Below are 21,996 nucleotides of genomic sequence, written 5' to 3' on the forward strand. Positions count from 1 at the left end.
TTTTTTTTTTATTTAGCAAGGAATAAGTTTAAATAATTGTAAGATGCAGAGAGGAAATAAGAGTCTAAAGTACTTGTTCCACTTTTCCAGCCCTGAATACCTTGTCTGATTAAAAAGTTACTTCAGTTTCCTCCTGATCTCTCACTGAAGTCCAGCTTAAGCCACAAGAACCTTAATGAATGCACTAGCATGTGAAAATGTGGCAGCTGTCAGCCTCACTTCAAAGGAGAGCCCTTTATCTGCCCTACTTTCTACTTGCTTGAGAAAGAAAAATCGCTGTTTTCCAGCTACTACATGTTTAAGGAGCTCTGAGAAACCTGCATGGCCTCTTATGAGCCAACACACAAAACTATACTACACTCCTCTAAAAAAAAAGAAAACACACACAAAAAACATATCAGCAGCAGTGAATACAAGGGAGAGTAGAACAAAAGCAATCAAAGAACACAAGGTTTTAGCATCCCTCACTATGAAGTAAATCACTAATGTAAAGTTTGACAATGTAGATTCAGCAAGCCCAGCAGCTTAACAAGTAATCTGAAACGTGATTACTGCCACATACCACACCATCCAGTAAAAACACATCTAACTAGTTTCAACCTTTGATATGGCAGAAGTCAATCCTTCATTTGCTAGATTTTAGGTACCATTCTTGCAATCCTGCTGCTGAGGAAAATTTAGAAGCTTTGTCCTTGATTATTTCAGTGGTGCTACATAAACGGCACAGTTCCTCCCCCATTCTCTACTGTCAAGTATCTTCTCTTCATTCGCTCACTTCCTATAGCTTTTCCAAGTTAAAAAAAATTAAACAAGTATTCCCGAAACATAAAAGCAAACTGCTCCTACTATTAAAAGATAGCTTACCATATGAAGGAAGATCATTAAGAATACAAAACATATGCAATTATTCCTGCATATTTATCACATAACTGGAAGACAAATTACTTTGGTATGCATGGGGGAATATTCCTTCCTCTACAGGCAATGTTCTGCTCACCAGATTCTCCAACACCATAAGCAATCATGGCATTGAAAGATTACAAAGCAAATTTAAACCCTTATTGTGGTTGCTGTTTCTACTGCTCAAGCTCACAGATCAGTGTTGCTGTATGTAACACACCACTAGGCTCAGTATCTTGAAATGGGCCAGGGAAGGCTGGGGACTCCTTGGATATATGGACACAAGTCATTTTAAACACCACCAAGGCGTGCAGAACGCCACACAGTTAGATTCAATCCCGAGCAATACTGTGCCTTTTGTAACAAAGACATTGCTATTACTTCATTATTGCTCTTTTGCTGGAAAAAGCTGCAGGATGTTCGTACAATGGTTCACCTGTATTTCAGATTTGGAATCTTTGCATGTATGATTTAGCTTTTCATTATGTTTTTCCATCTTGCTACTACGCTTACCTCTGTCTACAGATGTGAAAAAGTAATTACAGTACTAGTCCCTAATGCATACTTTCTTACAGAAAACCAAAATGAGGAGCAATGAATAATATTTCCTTGGGTTTCGTTGTCTGAAATTAAAAGCTTCTAAGTTTTTGATAAAAAAACCCCCACACACCGCATCTAACTTTGTTAGTGTTAGTTCATTGTGTTATCAACTTGAAATCAGCTGTAACATGTTAGGGACTGGCTATCCTGATCATTTTGAAAATAGTGCCACATAGACATGCACAATTCAACAAGCCCACAGTGACATGCAGTGACAGCTCAAGGAGGTTATGGTGGGGAAGGAAGTAAAAAAAGTGCTTTTCTGGCAACACTGGTGGGTGTGGGGAGAAGTGGTCTGCTACATGCATGCTAAATACGGTGGAACATTTAGATACCCTACCTGAGGGGTGATCCGATGAGCAATGTAGGAGGGGTAGGGTTACTCCCTGCATTGTGCCGGCGTCGTACTGCCTGACGCCTAAATGTGCTGCGTTCACGGCGAAACGTGACAGTCTCCTCGCTGGCTTGTGCTGCTGCAGCAAGACAGACTTTAGGTCAAATAAGAACCCATCCTAGTTACGTACACAGTAACTTAAGACTCCTTCCTTCCCTCTGACCCTCCCCAAGTTAATGAATTTGACTTGCAAAAACAGATGTAGCTTATAGACTAACTGTTCAAATAACCTGCCTCAAGACAGGACCACAACACACAATTATTAGTAAGAACTGGGGTGCTTGGGTGGTGGGGTCTATCTATTTTTGACCCCTTCTCTTTCTTTGCCCCCAGATTCAAATAGTCAGGTTGCAAAGAAGTTGGATAGCCCAAATATCTTCCAGGTGCATAGAGCAAGAAGAGACAAAACTCATCTCACCTTTACCTCATTTGATCAATAATTAAAGAAGAAGCCCAAAGGACATCCTAGAAAGGTTGCCTGCCACTCCTCACCCATAATATTCTCAATTTTTATAATTTCTGCCAAACAAGTAGGGTTGAGGTTAACCTCATCACACCTCCTCAGGAAACAAGAAGATCGTCTTTTCTTTTTCCTCCTAAGTACCAAGGGATAATTTGCTCATTTTAGACTAGCTACACTACGATTTGAAGGAGCAGGGTTAAACCAGAGAATAAATGCTTTGTAAGGATTGGAGGGTTTGTTATTTCAATTATCCAAATAAAAGCAAACACACACAAAAAGATCGGGTGCAGTTCAAGAAACACAGGAAAAAACAGTTGGTATGTACTCAAAGGAATTTAAGATTTTCACACAGATTCCCCCCCCAAAATCCACCTGTGCTCCCTAAGCTTTGCAGTCTGAGCAACTTTGGGCTTGGACTGCTTCGTGGTGTGTCTCTACCACATCAGCCTTCCTCCTGAACTAAGGAAGCTACTAATCAATCTGAATGCAGAGCACTAGAGAGCACAAATGAACGGGTCACAGAGACAACAGGTTTTGGTTAGGCAAGTGAAGGAGAAAACACACCACAAAACTTGACATGAAGTCAGTGCAAGAGGAGAATCGCAACCTTGAAGCAGAAGAAACAACTTGGTAGCCAAGAAGCCTGTTACTACAGTGAGAAAACCAAGAACTGTCTCAGGCTAGAACTAAAAAACAAAAACCAAACCAACCAGAAACCACTAAGAGAGCACTGGGTTTTTTCTTCTGGCAGAAGATCCCAGGCAGAATAGTCCATGTTCACTTCAACACATTTTAAGCAACAACGTTCCTGTCGTTAAGTTTTCAAAACTTACCAACAAAGAATCTAACCCTGGTCTACAGGGAAGAGCAACTTCCTAATGGTGTGTACTACTGCCACAGCTCGAGCAATAAAGCATTCATGGAAGAAGAGTCTAATTCCACCCACAAACCACAGGTTATCAGGTGAGTACTGTATACAGAACTCCAACGCGTGACTTGCTTTAAAAGCTGAGAAGCTACATGAAGAGGTTACTTTAAGACCAACATTAAAAAGTTACAACTATTTCATTACCAAAACATCAAAAATTAAGGACATACTTAATTCAGTCCTATACTATTTTTTTTTTCAGGAAAGCTGTGGGATTGCTCACTTCCTCCTCACTCCTCCACAGCTGTTTTTGCTACCTGAAGTGTGAATGGATGATACTTCTTTTCAGTGGATTTCACCAAGAATTCAGGAGTGCTTCTCTTGTTACTTAATATACAGCTTTATAATATGTTTTAATACACAAGCTAAACTCCTCAAGGAGTTCTTTATAGCTCTCATACTTCGACTAGCGTTAAAATGAAACACACTAAACAAGACAGTATGAATCCTGCTTTTTTTTTTTCTGGTGGATTAAGTTAGCACACAAGAGGTCAAAGCTACCCACTAATCTCAGGTGCCAATTTGTAAAGCTCAATTTTTCCAGCGTATGCATCAACATAAAGAATTCATATTCACAGCACAGCTTCCACCAACTTCAGATGCAAAAGCAATTCCATGCCTTTCAGCTAAATCAGGTCATAGCAAAGCACCAGGGAAGAAAGAACAGTGACTAATGTTAACTGAAATGTAAACATCTTAATTACCATTGAGATGGTAAACATCAGCCTTACAGTCGTAATTACCATTTGCAACTACTTAGCAAAAGCAGCATTCAAACCGATTCTTCAAGGCAGTATACTTAACACTGACAAAATCTGCTTCTCTTCTCATATTCTTTATTCAGTGAACATGACCTTCTGCAATAGCTGAAGCCTAGATTGTGGAAACACTAGAGGTCCTTCCTACACAGCTCCAAGCTAGCACTAAGTAGATCTGCCTCAAGCACTGACTGAGGCAATGTCCTGTGAGGAAAACAGAGATACAGACATGTTTGATGATGAGTTGTATTTGTTTTGGTTTTTTTTTTAAATAAATCAATCAAAACTAAGTACTTGGGGATTAAATTCAAAGCTGCACAGGCAAATAGTTCTGGCACTAGCTAACCTCCTATTATTTCACTTTAATCTTTAAAAATCAAAGTAGATTTTGGTGTAGTTTTCAACTTAATCTACCAAGCGATTTTCGATTTATCTTGAAACTTTTTTCAGTGCACACCTATAGACACCCTTCCTGAATGTAGGTGGTGACATTCAGGACCACTAAGCAAGTCTTTAAGTTCTTCTGAAAAGACTGCAGAGCTTTTCAGCCTTAAGAGCTCTGAGTCTGGTCACTTCATGCAACACCACAAGAAGCTACAATTTGAAACCATGACTAAGGAAGTAAAAAAAAAAATAAAAAAGGAGCAAAAAGGATCACTGTTTGTTTGAAGTGCAGAAAGCGAAACTGAGCAAAGTGTGGGTTTATAACTGTTTTTTTTGTTTTGGTGGTGTGATTTTTTTTGTAAAAGTAATTTCAAAGAACACAAAAGATAAAAAAAAAAATCTATGGAAAGTTGCTTACATTAATACGTATTATTTGTGTAGTCATGTTGCACGTGAGCTCACCAGCTGCATATATGCAAGATAAAGCTTCTAAATTATCCTCTATCATGCTCTGAGATCAGCTTAATCATGAGGGAAATAGTTTCTTCTTAACATAAATAAGCTCCCTTTAATATTTACAAAGTAGCACAGCATTTTGATTTTTAAAAACTAAACTAAACAAAAGTTACTCCGTAGGACAGCTTTTTTGAAAAAGAACCCCACATCTTTAGATCATCACTCACACTTCTCTGATACTGGTACTTAAAATCACTTACCCTAGACTCCAGAACGGTAAAATACAACACCTACACTCATGCAAAACCTAAGTCTAATCGGGACAGATAACACAGGCTGCATTTTTACATTTCCTGCTTACTTGCAGTAAATCAGTAGAGGAAGACAACCCTTCCAGCTCACAGAGTGTTTGCTGTTTAAGTCTGTTCTATTTTTCTGTTTTATTCTAAACTTTCACATTGAAACTGTACATTTCACCTCCATCATGAAATTTAAGTATAAACTTCTTCTGCACATTGTCATACACATTTAAGGCTCTAACATTATCTGTTCTCAAGAATAGAAAAATCAAGTTTGAAGTTCAAAGTGCACAAGGCAGAAATACAAACCTACATCCTAGAGATCAATAAAGTAAGAGGTGAAGATGTAATAAAAACTTAATAACAAACTTAACCCTCTCACACTATTCCCAACTATAATACACCTTATTTCAAAGAAGTAATAATTTGACTTTTGTATTTGTTAAGGCAACTGTGCACATTAACACATTTATTAAAAATCACTTTTATTTTCATTACACTTGATTGAAAAAAAGCCAAACCAGCACTTAACACACTTAAAAGGTCATAAGGATGCCATTTCATCATTACACATTTTGGATGATACTTTTCCAATACAGAGACTGAAGTTTATTGTAGAAAACATTCTAGAATACCAAATAATTCACACTCATTTGCTAAACAGCTGGGAATATCTGAACACAGACTGAACGACCCTGCCTGCAGGTTATGCCTTTTCAAAATTTCTCTTTCTGTACTGCACAACTGTTTCTGATGGGAACCTCTGCAGTTTCTCAAAATTTTAAGTAGAACTGTGTAGCTTCACACTACAGCTATAAAATTGTTGTACAATACAACAAGCTTTAAGAAATATAAAATGCAAATATTTCCTGTCAGACAGGAACATTTACATATACAAGCCAAAACACTTACAAAATCACTCTGCATCTATCACTGCGTCTAACCCAAACTTAGGACAGAAACTGAAGAAACACGAGATGAAAAAGCAGAATTCCCAAATTTTATTGCATCAACAAAGTCTCATTTCATTTTTGCTAGGCAAAAATGTTAAATCTAGTGTTCAGATGAACTGTAAAATATAGATAAATTCTTCCCAAGTAAGAAGACTCCTGGAAAGATACGGTATGGAGGCAAGCCAGAGATAAAGCAGCCATGTGGAAAACTATAGAGTTCTCAGGATAAAAATTGCCACCTTGAGTCTGACTGGCAAGAAAACAAACAAACAAAAAAATCTACATACAGTGGAAACACAATGTCCCTCACACAGGGTCAATAAAAAAAAGTTAAAAAAACTCAATCACTTTAGATGGTTTTGAACCTTAGTCAGGTTAAGCACAGTTAAACACGTGCACAGAACCTGAGCAATGCTTGCACAGGCCATCCCTCTCCTATCAAACAGGAATTGGTTGTAATGACCAACCACGTAAACTCTCAGCGAGAGCCAAAATGAATACTTTTGGCTCACACGTTCACATCAGCAACAAAATCCATCTTCTAACACCAAACATGTTTCGCCAAACCAAAGAGCTGAAATTTTGCTATTTTGTATCAAGCATCTAGATCTTATTTGTGTAGAAAACCCAAGAAAAGCTGTATTTCGACATATTTATTGGTTAACACCATTCTTCTCATAGAAAAGGCATCCGGTATTTTTTCTTATGTGCCCTAACACTGTTTTAAAAACCACACCTGTAAGATAGATATCCACGCAGAAAGGAGTCCATTCAGTCCCTGTCTTCAGTATAAAGTTATTAGGCACCATGGATTAGGTACCATTTTAAAGACCTATAATTGCTTTTTCATCAGAAGAGAAATCCCTGCAAAATATGGGCTTAAACCTTACTAGGGACATTGAATGAAAAAAAAAAAAATCACTAATGCCACTTCCTGAAGAATGGAAATGTGGAAGGCAAAGGAGAAACAATGAAGAAGAGAGGGACATTTCTAAAACATAAACTTTTGCTAGAATATAAGGCAGAGGAAAACAACACACAACTCGAAGTAAAGTTTATCACCAAAAAAAAAAAAAAATTGAAATTGTTTAAGGGAAGCAAAGTTCCACAGCTTTACTCTTGTGGTTGATTGTATTAAAAAAACAAAACAACAAAACACAACAACAAAAAACAACTAAGTTTGAGACCAGGCCAGAGGAATATTTACAATTACGTCAAACCAGTCACTACAACAATCTGAAAAGCAAAACACTGTCAAGTAGGGAATAACCAGCAGAATGAAACGATCTGTTTTGAATTCTGTACCAAGTATTTTTACAGACCAACTTGTTGGTCAAATTTCTATGGTAATGTCAAAGATTAGAAGTCTCAGTTATCCTACTTTACTGTACTTCACTCCTGAATTATTTCTCTTTTAAGAACATCAGATGTTACTCCCACAGACTCTTGACCATAATGTTGACAGACTTGGGGTCAAAGAGCTAAAGCTGTGCCCTCATCTTTTCCTCTGCCCAATACAGTCCCTACGAGCAGGGATTCAGGTGTCAATAGCGAGCAGTATGTTCATGCAGCAGGCAAATGTTCATAATCTACATCAGTTTTTTTGAAACCGAATCCCAACTTTGTATTTGGATTTATTCACCTTAAGAAAAAAGATGCTTTAAATTTAAAGACCACACACCACTTTTCCAGCATAAGTGGTATTCTCTATTAGTACATCACACACAGAAAGTCATGTTTGCTTTGAAGCAGCTTCTATTAACTATAACATCAACGTTGGCTGCTAATTCACATTTGATATATCCTGGAAAGACAGCTCACAGGTACACTTGCCAGCAAGGCAAGCACTTCCATTACAGCTCGGAGAGCTCTCAAAACTGTTCTCTGCTGCATGCACAATAATAAAGCCAGGTATATCCACAAAGGGGCATGAAAAACTGGCTTATAAACTTAATTTAGTAGATGCAGCTTTGTTTATACACCAAGTATCTGAAAGTCTTACTCAACTCCTTTTAGCTATGAATACTTGGTGAATTTATTAACAACACATGTTACTTGTCAACAAAGTTGAATCATTCTTTCCAAACCAAGTAAAAGCTATTGCGAGAAGCACTCACACTGACACTACCAATCTAAGACATTTAAACAACTCATTCCCACAGCAATGCAAAGTATTTTAATAGAGCTACTACTTCTGGTTTCTTTGGGAGGCTTGAGAAAATTTAACCAGGGTCAAATTTTCCAAGTCATACTCCCAAGAAAAAAAAAAAAATCCCAAACAAACTAACAATATCTATGAAGTGTATTTTGCTTACTTTTTAATTTTTGCTAAATGCCATTATGCTGTGCCACGTTTTTTTCATCAATATCCCAGATTTTCCCTTTCAGAGCCCTGCAGAACTTCAGTTAGAGTAGCTGCGACTCTGTACGTGACACACTAAAGGAGCACATTCCTACCAAGTGACAGGAAGTCTCTGACCAGAATTCAGGGCTTTTGCCAAGCAGTTACCCACATTCCTGACTCTCAACAGCCACTGCTGCAGAGCTGGACAAGACCTGAGGTTTTTGTTTGTTTGCTCCCCATCACCATCTTTATGGAACCACAAAGTACCACAAAGATGGTAGTTACTTGGGTCAGTTACTTGGGCTGGTTAGCTCAGTGGTTTGAGCGTGGTGCTGGCAACAAGGATCAACACCGAGGTTGTGGGTTCGATTCCCGCTCAGTCCCCATGTGTTGCCAGGTCTAGTCAAGAGGTGGCATCCCTACCCAAAACAGGGAGGTTGGACTAGATGATCTCTGAGGTCTCTTCCAGCCTAGGCCATTCTGTGATTCTGTGATAAGCCATCTAATAAAAGCCTCTGTATTATCCATAAATACCAGGAGAAAAAAAAAAGGCAGGAGAGAGTTCCCATACAATGTACTAAACCCTGCATTTTTATTTAGTAGGTAGTGACTTAATTAGCAGGTGCAAGATTCACACCAAGTGTTATTTCATTGTGAAGCTCCAAAACTGCAGAGTTCCATTTCAGCCTCACACATCATGCCCGATGCTGTTTACATCTGTATGGGCTCCATGGCAGCATCTCAGCTCTACTGAGAAGACACGATAACCAACATCAAAGGTAAATCTGTAAAACCCAACCTCCACACACAAACGCTTCGCCAGAACATCATCACGCTTTCGAAGTCAAGCACTGAGAAAGGCTAACATTAAAATTTCTATGTCATGCTCAAACAAAATGCTATGTACATTATGACACTGCTAGCTGACACTGAAAGACCAGTTAGTGGAACACAGTCTTTCGGTTCCAAGAAAGAACCTCACATGGAAGAGAGCCTTTTCTACAAGCTAATCTGCTTAATCTGATCCACTTCGAGAAGGGATCCTGCTGATCACACAGAGACAGCGAACACACACAGCTACATTACAGTAACTTTATCCAGTTTCTACCATTTCTAAACTCTGAGTTTGATTTCTCATGCAAAACCCTTTCATTTAGCAGTGTGAATGCAAATCAATAAGACTCCCAGAAAACAGTAACTGTATTAATCCCACCTGTAGAAGATGTATCAAACTGAAGCAATCCAAAGCGTGGAACAGCTCTGTAACACAGGCAAAATAAGCAATGGCCACAAACCATGTGCAACATAAATATAGTAGGAAAAAAGTGATATATTGGTAACTGCCGACATGGCCATTGGCTGCAGAGAACTGAATTGTACTTTTAACTGTGGAAAGGATACTGTCTAATGAACACAGGCAGTTATACTAAGCATACATGTATGAATACATGCAGCCTGAAAAGCTCAACAGGTTTCCATGTCACACAAAACACAAGATTCCGATTCAAGCTCACAACACCCTATTTTGGCTGCCTGTAGTGATGGGCTGAAGACCACAGAAGAACAGCGTGAGCTGTTGCCTAATACAGCTATGCAACACACAGAAATAAAAATGCATCACATCGCATGCAGTTTTATTTATAAAGGCGTATGCAACTCAAGAACTTAAATAAAACGTAAATTACAGCAAGCTGTAAAAGAGAGCAGCAGCTTCAAGGGTGCACCTTTTGCAGTTAATATAGAACTGGGGGAGAACACTCGACATTTCACGTCAGCTCAAGTTGCACAAAACATCACTGCATCATCAATGGCATTATGTTGCTTCTTTAAATCTTTAAAAACAGCAATCCACAAATAGCACCCATCTGAGAGGAACCAGGCACAGGAGTGTCAAGGTGGTATTTTACAAAGCACCACTGGACATCTAAGCAAACTTTTAGACATCAAAATGACTTCATCTAACCCATGACCCATCAATTCAACAGCTACTTTTAGAGGCACATTAGTTAAACAAAGGTAAAAACCATTGCAAGACATTCCATTTTTTTTTTATACATATGTGTATTTAATTACAGAATTTTCAAATGTTGTTTATCTGCATTTTAATGAACTGCAATTTCTATTCAAATGCACAAGCTATCTTGTAAAAAGTGAGTCACTCACCACTTCCTGGCATAATGAGATAAAAACTGCTACATTGTATCTGCTGAAATGCAAGATGTACAAGTCTGTGTAGCATCCTGCTTGGTAAAAGATTGCTAAACACCATATCCATTATGAAATAAACTTTAGCAGTTGCACAAATGAGTAAGAAGGTACTTTTCAGTTTACTCTCTAAAGACTTGAAGAGAAAAAGAAGTTATAATTACTGATTTAGGAAATATTTGAAAAAAAATAGGAACTGAAAGCTGCTTACTGAAAAAAAGGAGGCAGTATTAGTCTGCTTAGCATCTGTTAATTACTTGTTTCAAAATTTTTTTCATGAGCAATCAAAGACATTAAAGATTATTTACATAAAATAATTCCTTAAGCAGGAGGTTGGACCAGACAGCTTCTAAAAGTCCCATCCAACCAATAGCCTCTGATTTTAGGAAAATCTGAATCAAGTCTACTCCATAATTCATCTGCCTCATGTAAAATATAACATCTTAATTTTCTCATATTATTTCTATACACATACACACATATGATATATATTAATATTACACATGTACATCTTTTAAACTACTCCCAAACAGTAAAGATAACTCAATGGTGGGAAATACTGACACAACTCAGATTCTAAAAAGTTCAAACATTTTTCTCTATTAGTCTCAGCTGTTACAAAACTTAAAACAAACTATGAATTTGAAAAAAAAAACCACAAAAAACTCCAGCAAAAACAATGGACAACATAAAGCAATTACTCAGATTAATCATGCACAGATAAATTCAAAACAATTAATTATTGGCTTGATGCTAGATATAACTACATATAAATTTAAGTAAAGCTAAATAAGAGTGATATTTTTGTTCTGCTTTCAAAAAGAAAAGCAGAATGACATTAATCTCTTAGAATCATAAAGGAAGTATTTCCTATTCCATTGGTAATAAGAAGCATAAGAAACAACAAGTGTTATTAATCATATGATGTCATCAGATCTGGAGACCCTGAATCCACATTACTTCTTAAAGTCAGCCTGAAACCCATGGCAAGTAATACTTAGGTGATTGCCAGTTATTAAAATTATTCAAAATATAAACAACTTCAAACTGACCATTACTTACACAAAGTTTAAAGGGGAAACTGAAGAGAATAGTCCAGCAAGAATGACAGCAAGACATCCCTGCTTAAGATGCTACAGATTTGTATCTTTAAGACTGCTTTTAAATGTGTTAGGCTTGGTCATTTCTCTCCTTAAAGAGCAATCCCAATATTTGCCAATATACAGTGTCAACCACACACCAAATTCTTTCTGACTACTGACGACTGGTGAACACGTACAAAAGTTGACATGTTGCATAAGGCAAAGGCATGTGAATCCTCCTCTGCATATCAGGAGTGAACCAAAATTAAATTAAAACTTGGGCTAAGGAAAGCATAGAGTCAAAATGGTAAACCTTTTATCAGTCACATTACTCTCAGTAGAGATTGCAGAGTTAGTACTGCAAGAACAGCCTGGACTCTTTCATTAAAGGTACTGCAAAACTCCTGTTACTAAGAATAGCAGAAAGGCAGAAAGTACCAATATAGGCTGACTTATTTGAGTGAAGGCATCCTAATAGTCCAGTGTAATTATAAACCAGCCAAATTTTATCAGTAACCAATATACACCTGAAATTCAGTGTACCACGTTTCTCCCTCCCAGAAATCATACTGATTTTTAGAATTTATTCCTATGTCAGTGTCAAGGAGGGGAAAGACACAAAACAAAAAAAACCCCCACCAACCTAATGCTCATATCTCATTTCACTGAGAGTTGAAAGTCTCTCCTTTTAAGATCAGAGTCACTATACTTTGCTTAGGAGTTTAAGTAACAGAGACAGTACATTTACTGTCTTAATAAATAAAATAATCTATGTCCTCTGTGATACAAAAAGCCTTCCAGTTAAGGTAGTCCATTAAAAAAGACTGAAACATCAAAAGAGATAAACAAAAAAAACCAACCACTAATAAGAGCTCAAAAAATGCTTTTTAATGCCCGTAGTAATCTATATTATGATCAGCTACTACAGGTAAGCTTAGCACTCACATGACATCAAGCAAAGCAATAGTTACAGAAAGAGGAAACTACATTCCTCTCTCCAGCACAGGAAGGTTACTGTGTTCTCATAATGAGGACAAAAACAAAAAACCAAACCAAAGTAAACAACACTGTCTAGCCAACAATGGCAAGGCTAAGCAAAACCAAATCCTTAGGAGAATTCAACTTAGTAACTAGCCCATTGTAAGAACGCACAATTGAAGGCAGCATGGTAAGGGTCTGGGGTTTGGGTTTTTTTCTGTTTTGTTTTTTTAATACCACCTCAAGCCATGCTAGTGAGCTCATCTAAGAGGCAGAAGTAACTTCAATCATATCCATGTTCCCAATTTCCTAAACTGAACAATCTTTCATACAAAAAGTCTTTTATTGTTAACTTTAAATAGCACACATATAATTTGAAGTTTGAGTAATACAACAGAGCAGGTCTGATTTGATCACAAATAATAATCTGAAGATAAAACTCTGGTTAACAAATACTGCTCATTACAAACCCGTAACACCTCCACCTATAGATTTTGTGTCATTTGTTTGAATTCAGCTCCCACTTCTGGGTATCTTCCAAGAGATCATGAAGGAAATGCTTTGTCAGTTTTACTAGGCACGAACGAGGAAACAGGAAGATGCTTAAGTACTGTTGTAACTTAAGCCATAGGTACCAGGCTCATTAACAAAATACAGCAAGGTACACTTCTGGTAGACCATTTACTTACCTCCACTTGCTGATTCTTGCTCTTCCCCTTCAGGAAACGTAGCCTGGCTTGGTAAGCTATTCCTAGAACGAGTGACTGACTCTAAGTGTGAAGCCCTTCCCAACAGAGATAGCTCATCTAGCACCTCTCCTTCTTTGGCTTCCAAATCAGATTTTGAAGTGGTTAACTGTTTTATGTTACCTGGTGCCATTAAACTATTTGGGTCATTTAAACAAGCTACAGTACCACTGTCCAGGCTTAAAACTCTGGCACGATTCTTGGCACTGTTTGTGCTAGAAGTCCGGCGTGTAGATCGCTTTTTGCTAATTCCTTCCGAGCTTACGTGGGTTTTGTGAGCAGTTTCAGGGTCTGTGCCCCCACGTTCTCTAGAAACATATTTGGTCTTTAGAGCACTGTACTTTCCCTCAGGAGACTGGCATGAATGGGAGGTGGTGCTGGAAGAGCTATCACTGCTGAACTGGTGAGCTGACTGCATACTTGATGTCCTGCTCAAGTCACTTTGATCACTAGAGTCCTCATCGTGACAAAACACAGCACTGTGAGGTTTAGTACCAGATACACCTCGGAAGGAAACGTATTCCCTGTGCCGACTCGAATCAAAACTACTAGCCCGCTTTTTTCCTGTCCTTCTCCGGCTGGACTTGTGGGTAGAGGCTGTTCGATGTATCAAACTAGACGATTTTGGTCGAACATCTCCTTCTTTTTGTTTTCCACTCGTTTCTTTAGAGGCTCTTGAGTCTACTAACACTAGCTTCTCACTCTGCTCATCTCTTTGTTCGGCAGCCTTTCCAGGCGGCCTGTCTGCTTGCGTAGTCAGTTCATTGGCATGCGGGTTCTTATTGGCCTCTTCTGAAGCAGAGGCACCGAGACCTTTCTGACCGAGCATCTCGTCAGATGCGTTAGGACGCTTTACCTCTTGAACACCACCGGCAGTGCTCACTTCCACAGCAGTCCTTTCGCTACTAGTCCTTTTGTCAGTAGTAGAACTACTGTCATCCTCCGAGTCAATGCCACAGTCCTTTCTCCTACCCTCCTTTTTCTCTTCTCTAGGAGATTCCTCCTCGTGCTCCGACAACACACTTTCTATATGCGTCGAGCTAGTATGTTCACTTTTATAGCTACTGATGGTACTGTTAGTGTCACGATCAGTCCCACTGCAGTAGCTTTCTGTGGAACCACTGCTTCTAGTACTCAGGCTTCGCAGACTGTCCACACTTTTGTCTGCTTTCAAGGATTTGCTTTTCCCGCTCTTAGCCAATGGTTGAGGGCTGCTACTTTTCAGAATGTCATCTAACTGAAAAACTCCTGAAATGCAAGAGTTCTCAGCCAAGGACTCTCTGGATCCAGAAGGAGGCTTGGAAGCTTCTAACTCACTGACAGGATCTAGTCCTCGTTTTTGCTGATAGAGAGGGAAGTCATTTAGTGAAGCATCTGGAAAAGCAACAGCAGAGCTAGAAGTCCTTGGTACACCTCGTGGTCTATGATCCTTCCTATAGGAGTGAGAATGCAGAGTTATAAGCGAAGCTACTTCCGTGTCACATGCACTGGCTTTAGACTGGTCCATGAGCTGGTTGTTCGAGAGGCACACTTTATCACTGTTGTCTCTTGGCAAATCCTGTCCAGAGGATAATGAAGGTTGGATGGAGACAAACGAGTCATTCGACACCAGACGAAAAAGCTTCCGATCAGTTGCCAAATCTGTTTAAGTACATATTTAAAAATATTCATATAGAATATTCATGTAAGTTATACAATCTGCTTTACAACTGCTTGTTTACATCAGATAAAGTAAATAAACTGACAAATCCATTTACAAGTACTATGCATCACATTACCATGTAAAATGTTTCCTAGCATCTGAGCAAACCTGGACTTTCTTTCATATTAAAAAGCTATCAACACTAGCATAAACTTAGAAGCTAATAAAAGACAAAATGATTCTGACAAGTCTCCAACCTCCTCAAGTGCTCATTTGTCTCAAGCTTGATGTTTTTACGTATTGCAAAGTTTCTCAATTATAAAAGGGTACCCTGTCTTTTGTTTCATTTCCTCCATGCACTAAACTGTTTCATGGGAACTGTGAAACTAAAGAAAACAGAGTAAACCCCATTAACATTGAAGTCACAAACACCCAATAAAAAAAAGAATTACCTTTCCTACCAGATACCAAGTAAGCTCATAGTTAATAAAGCATGCAGGTCTGGCACAGGCACAGGTCTATCAGTACTATAATGAAACTCCCCACAAGGCTACTACCTCTAAAACTGGTGCTGTTAAGGCAAGCCAAGAGAATTTGTTGTTAAGCCCTTGATCAGAGCAATTGTTTCTATGATCCATCAGAAGCAGCCTCCCATAAGCGTCCACCTGCAGGCAGCATTGAAAGTCTGGCTACTTTTCTTTCTGATACATCACTAAAAATAAAAGATCTGGAGGCCAAGTTACATTACTACAATTGCTAAATTTCTGTAGAGTGTATTTGCACACCTGTAACTAAAGAGACTTCATGAACAGTTCCACTACTCAGCTGCTAGAACTCTGCTGTCTATCACAACAGCACAGACACCTGTAACCTATTTTAAGCATAGTTTCTGCACTGTATCACACAGTAAAAACTAAAGGGAATCCATTAGTCTGATTAGATTTGCCAAAACAAACTACAGTATTCCCAGAGTTAACTTTCTGCTAATCATCATGTACTTTAAATAAAAAAAAAATTAAAAAAAAAAATCACCAACCACAAGACTTCCCTACAGTTTTGTACTTTGTTTTAATTTGAGTAGATTTTTTTCCTGGCAATGAATCATAGAATCTTATCAGCTGGAAGAGACCTAAGATTATCAAAGTCCAGCCTTTGTCCCAGCCCTATCAACCCACTAAATGATTTCCTCCAACACAACATCCACCTGTCTCTTAAACACCTCCAGGGACGGTGACTCAACCACCTCCCTGGGCAGCCCGTTCCAATGGCTGACAACCCTCTCAGTACAGAAATTCTTCCTAATATCTAACCTGAATCTCCCCGGCACAATTTAAATCCATTTCCCCTCGTCCTATCACTCTCCACTAGGGGGAACAGACCAACCCCCACCTCTCTACAACCTCTCTTCAGGTAGTTGTAGAGGGTGATGAGGTCACCTCTCAATCTCCTCTTCTCCAGGCTAAACAGCCCCAGATCCCTCAGCCCTTCCTCATCAGATTTATGTTCTAAGCCCTTCACCAGCTTGGCAGCCACCTCTGCACCCTCTCCAGCACCTCAATGTCCCTCTGGTAGCGAGGGGCCCAAAACTGGACACAGTACTCAAGGTGCAGCCTCATCAAAGTCGAGTACAGGGGCATGATCACCTCCCTGCTCCTGCTGACACCACCACTCCTGATCCTGATCCAGGCCAGGACACCGTTGGCCTTCTTGGCCACCTGGGCACACTGCTGGCTCATGAGATCTGAAACAAAACAGGCCAACTGGAGAAGCTAGCAGTTTCCTTACGTACTAGGGAAACACAATTACAAAACTCCAATAGCTTGCACATTAGAAGTGGTCTATAGCTCCAGAAACATGTGACTGCACAGGATTATTTACCATACAGAAAAGCATGCCTGACTGAGGGGAGGGGAAAAAAAAAAAAGGGAAAGAAAAAAGCAAACCAAGAAATACAACCACAATCATTTGGCTGTACTGGAAAGCAAAGCAAATTAGTCTACAATGAAGCCCATGAATCTCAGGCCACTTTCATTATGAGAGAGCTGATCTAGAGACACACAAGCTAGCTATCTTACAGCAGCAAGAAGACAGTAAATATTTATTACCTGCTGAAAGATGCCAGGCCAAGAAACATGCGGCCACAGAATAAAGTTTAAAGTATTCAAGCTATGCATCCCAGGAACTTAGAGTAATTAAGAAAGAAAACAGAGAGCTTCAAGATACCCTTTCTGAGACACTATCAACAAATTGCATTAATTTATTTAGCAGGTTAAACAAAGGGTCTTTGGTAACAAAATACCACATTTAATATGCAGAAGAAGAAATTTTACCTTGTTCTTCACTCCCTTCTTTACATAGGCTAGAACTCTGGCCAAGACTCAAACTGATATCATCAGAGGTCTTGGCAGTGTCAGTATCTCCTGTGAATTTTAAGAAAGAAGAGTACTAGTGCTCAAAGTGTTAACACACATCTACACACACTGCAGATTTCTCAACTGTCATGAAAGACTGTTGCTTTTATTTCTTCATTGGAAGGCAAATAATAAGTAACACAAGATGTATCTTTCAGAGATATGTATTGTCTAGTCTACTTCTTTTTTATGTATAAGAAGGTTTTCATACAGTTCTTCCAAATAAATTGGAAAATCACCTTATGCAGAACCCAATGGAAATAAATATTTGAATTTTATTTCCTTAAAGATATATCCGTTTGAATATTCCTTTTTGCATGGTCACCAATAAAAGTGAGGGGTAGATAGTTAAAAAAAACACTTGTGAAGATAAAGATAAAATTCAGGAAGGCGACAAAAATTCACATCTCATTTTCTTTTGTCTTAATAAAGTTTACAAGACAGTAACTCCACATTATTACAAGTAATTTATCTTTCTGTCTCAGCAGAGTTCACAAGAATTGTCCTGGACAATACCATTGCTAGATGCCCAGCAACCAGAAATCAATCAAGTCATCAAATACAGTACTAGAAGGGTGACTGGTTGCACAGAACTTAGAATAGTAAAGTCCACTCAAATCAACCCCTTGGCTTTGCATTTTCAAGCAGAAGAAAAACCTGGTTTTTTCCATGGAAAACAGGGCAGAGATTCCAAAATACTCTCTCCTAGTGTTGAGGGCACATTATTTGCAACTCCAAGGAAGATTTCTCCAAACTAGTAAATGCTGTACTTGGCTCAGAAAGCAGTTTTGAAGACAAGCAGGGCAGATATTAGTTGGAAACAAAATACAGTGATTGGAAGTGCTACTGCAAAGTAACTGTAAGAGGTAGCCAAAATCTCACCTTTGATTGTTGCTGCTGTTCCCAAACGAGATAACCCAGATCCAACCTAGAAACAGAGAATTATGTAAAAAGTTGTAAACTTCGAGCAATTACCCAACTATTGCTTCCTACTACTGCAGTGCATGCATTTGCCTATACACCTAGGAGAGCTTTTTCAAAGGCACAAAAGCATCCAACAGCACAGTGCTGTCAAACCCTTTCTGACTCAAAATGTTTCCACCGCAAGCAGAGATGACAAGGCATGTAATTATGCTTCTAACTATATCACTGCATTATTGTGTTTTATAGCCAATGTACTTGGAGATTTTACTAGGCCAATTTTAAAAACAGTTTCTAGTCTAGGAATTTTCCTTGAAAATATTTAATGTGCAAACAAACTAGTGTGGTGATATGCTATTAACTGCTATTGTAAAGCTGAATGTTTAATGTAGTGATGACAGTTGTCTAAAATGCTTAAAGAAAACACCATGTTAATATAAAAAAAAACCAAACCACCTTATCTGTTCAACATAGTAAACACCAGGCTAAAGGCAGAAGTTGCTCCCATTGGAAGAGATATACGTTTTTACCAGAGTTAGTTTTCAGATCTGTCAGAGTTAATTCAATGACCAGGTAATCACAAGAACGTAGTGCTGGTGTATGGAAAGTGGCAGCAGCGTGAACGGGGGACACAGCAGGATGATTCCTAATTAATTTAACCTAATAAATTTTCTTGTGTCTTATTCCTCCCTCATTCCTGCAAATGCAATTTTTCTTTTGAAGACAGTTTCCAGATACACAGATTATATTACAGTTGCCTCAAAGCAAGTAAACTGGTTAGAGAAAGACTGCAGCATTCCTTGACCTGTTCTTGGATACTAGAATTCCTTTTCAAATTTATAGTATCTGCTTTTCAGCCGTGTTAAACAGCCAACCAGCAGGCATTTACCTCCTCATGTGAGAACTAGCTAGTTGCTTAGGGCTGTACTCTTTCTACATACATCCTGTAATCTGTAGCAGATTATTTCTCAGAGGTGCTAAAGAAAATTCAGTCTTTCAATATTTCCAATAGAACTCCTCACAACATACAAAAATGCATGTGTCAAACTACTCAGAAACAAGACAGAAGACCACCGAAAGGCAAAATCTGAACCCAAGACACAAACCTGATGGTAAATTTAGCCTTACTGCATACTTTTCAGAATGCTGTTTTTCAGAAATCCTTAGTTCAAATGACTCTGGGAAAAATACAGCAAATTCTACTTCTTTATAAGCACCGCGAATTTAAGGTAGTCTGAAAATGTGTGCAAATTTTATTCAGCCATACTACAGAAGAGCGGCTTTGCTATGTGTAATGCAAATAAGCAGCCAGAGCTTAATTCATTTTCTTTAGTACACAGTCATGCACACTTTTAGTTACTCATTTTGCCACGTTTCAGCTTTTTTCCCCTTAGGTAATATGCCTTGCTCAATGCTGTAGCTGAATGCAAATGCAGCAGCATGGGAAAGCTATTTCACACACACAAAAAAACCCCCACACCAACTAGAGAACTCAGATGCTCACTGCTCACATACCCTTTTGATGCTGAAAATTCAGTCACAGGAGACTAGTGAACACTAACTTTATCAGCATAAACACATTTTAAATATTATACTTCCTTTCACAGTAGCTTTAACTGTGTTATAGTGTCAGCTTTAAAGCATACAGAAAATAACACTTTAAAGCCTGTGAAGAAGCTCTATTAGAATTGTCATGAGCATGTTTGGAATAGTATTTTTCCAAAGGCCGGTCACAAAGAAACATGATCCCTAGCCTAGTTCTGTCTTCCTACACAGACCGTTCCTTCCTGTTGCTTTGAACACTACCAGATACCTGTTTTCTTCAAAGAAGAAAATCTCTTAAGACTATCTATGTTGCATAATGGAGCATTATCAGATAAAACAGAAACATTAGCATAACACTGCACTACACTATAGACTGCTTGCTCAGAGCTCATCAAAAGGATTTGATATTGTAATACCACACCAAGGATTTCCATGCCATTCAAAACCAGCTTCCATGTCTTTAATATGATGCTGCATTGCTCCCCGTCAATGTAAACATACAGCCTGGCCAGCCAATCTATTTGTCCTCATGAAGAGTTGGCAAAAGCAAGATGCCACAACTGGCTAAATGTCACAAGCCAAATGGATGGAACAGCACGTGCAGTGCTATGGAAGTTGAATGCATAAATCTAGCAGGCGTTATAAGGAAATGGAACAACTTCCCCAGTGAAATTACAAGGGAACTAGAGCATAAGGAAGTTGCATTAAAATCTAATAAAGCCAAGTTCTTCAGCACTTCCATCTGGTGTGCAGCAGCCCCTATTGATTGCTTTCTTCCCATCCCTGTCAAAGTGTCAAAATAGGGAAAATTTTGCAGAGGTCATCCAAAAATAAATAGCTTCAGTCTTTCTACCAGTTTAACTTCCTTTGTACTTTAGCAAATTAACATTTCTGACTGCAGAGTCCAAACTGTCAGGAATAATAACTTTCAGAAAGCCATTTAGCATTGCAAGAGATAATCAGCAGTGGAAATGTTTTGAAAAGATTTAACAGAAGCTTCCTCACATTCACAGCACAACTGAAGTTTGCCAATTAAATACCTAAACAGAACAAACAGAAGTAAGGGAGGAAAATAGTTAGAATATATGGATGAAGTTACACCTTGAGCTACAAAACTGTTCACTGGTACCAAAAGTGAGAAGCCTGCCACAGCGGTCTTGGTATTTATCTGACCATGTTCTGAGACATTTTGTTTTACTGCATCAGAAGAAAGCTAACTGAGCATAAGGGAATACTTTCTTATGGGACAGTAGGTTGCCTTATAAAATCGAGCCATTTCTAAAATGAACCCAAGATGGGATGAGCAAGAGCTACGCAGCTGGCAGAATGCAATGCCACCCTAATAAAGCAGTTAAGAAACACAGAAGAGTTGTTTATCCTAATACAATTTTTAAAATAATTTAAAAATCCTGCAGATTGCAAAGCCAGCAGCATTAAATCAACAACTGCAGTAGCTTTAATTCTTACCTGGTTGTTTGGATCTACCCCAGCATAAGAATTGCGTGAACTACAGCCAACAGGGGGAGTTGCTTCTCGTATGAACTCTGACATCTCAATCCCTCCACCAGGGTCACTGAGAGAAATAAAAAAAAAAAAAGGAAAAACCCGAACATTAACCTCTCTCAGTTAAACAGAAGTTTGTCCCTACACCGAGTGCAGATTCAAAACAATTTTTCCCTTTTCAAATATCAGGGGCTCAGACATAGCCCAGTGTCTCAGATGAACGCTGCTCATTTGACACAGGAAGCTCAGGCAGAGCTGGAGCACCCTACATCTGTCACAGAAGCTGCTGCCTTGTAAAATCCACTGGCATCAGCCAACACAAACTGTGAAGGCTTAGGAGCTACAAGGCATTTTGAAATGCCGATATACGAAATTTTCTCTGTCTACATGTACACACATGTAACTTTCAGATCATCTATCGAACTATAATACACAGATATCAATCGACAGGAAAAGTACTAAATAGGGCTCTTTTAAAGAGTAG

At 38.7% G+C, this 21,996-nt stretch overlaps 1 protein-coding gene across 1 annotated transcript in view; it reads right to left on the reverse strand.

Annotated features, from left to right (window-relative positions):
• Window positions 1-21,996, reverse strand: part of LOC104276284 (pecanex-like protein 1) — a gene marked incomplete at its 3' end in the record, with an annotated part of 54,444 nt that overhangs the window by 26,874 nt on the left and 5,574 nt on the right. Inside the window, exons 2-6 of the mRNA XM_009872541.1 lie at window positions 21,477-21,582; window positions 18,426-18,471; window positions 17,463-17,552; window positions 13,434-15,131; window positions 1,841-1,973 (exon numbers count right to left, since the gene is read on the reverse strand). Of these exons, the coding sequence (XP_009870843.1) occupies window positions 1,841-1,973; window positions 13,434-15,131; window positions 17,463-17,552; window positions 18,426-18,471; window positions 21,477-21,582 (2,073 nt within the window). The remainder of the gene's footprint in view (window positions 1-1,840; window positions 1,974-13,433; window positions 15,132-17,462; window positions 17,553-18,425; window positions 18,472-21,476; window positions 21,583-21,996) is intronic.

Source organism: Apaloderma vittatum, unplaced genomic scaffold (genome assembly GCF_000703405.1).
Source record: "Apaloderma vittatum isolate BGI_N311 unplaced genomic scaffold, ASM70340v1 scaffold10337, whole genome shotgun sequence".
NCBI classification, from domain to species: domain Eukaryota; kingdom Metazoa; phylum Chordata; class Aves; order Trogoniformes; family Trogonidae; genus Apaloderma; species Apaloderma vittatum.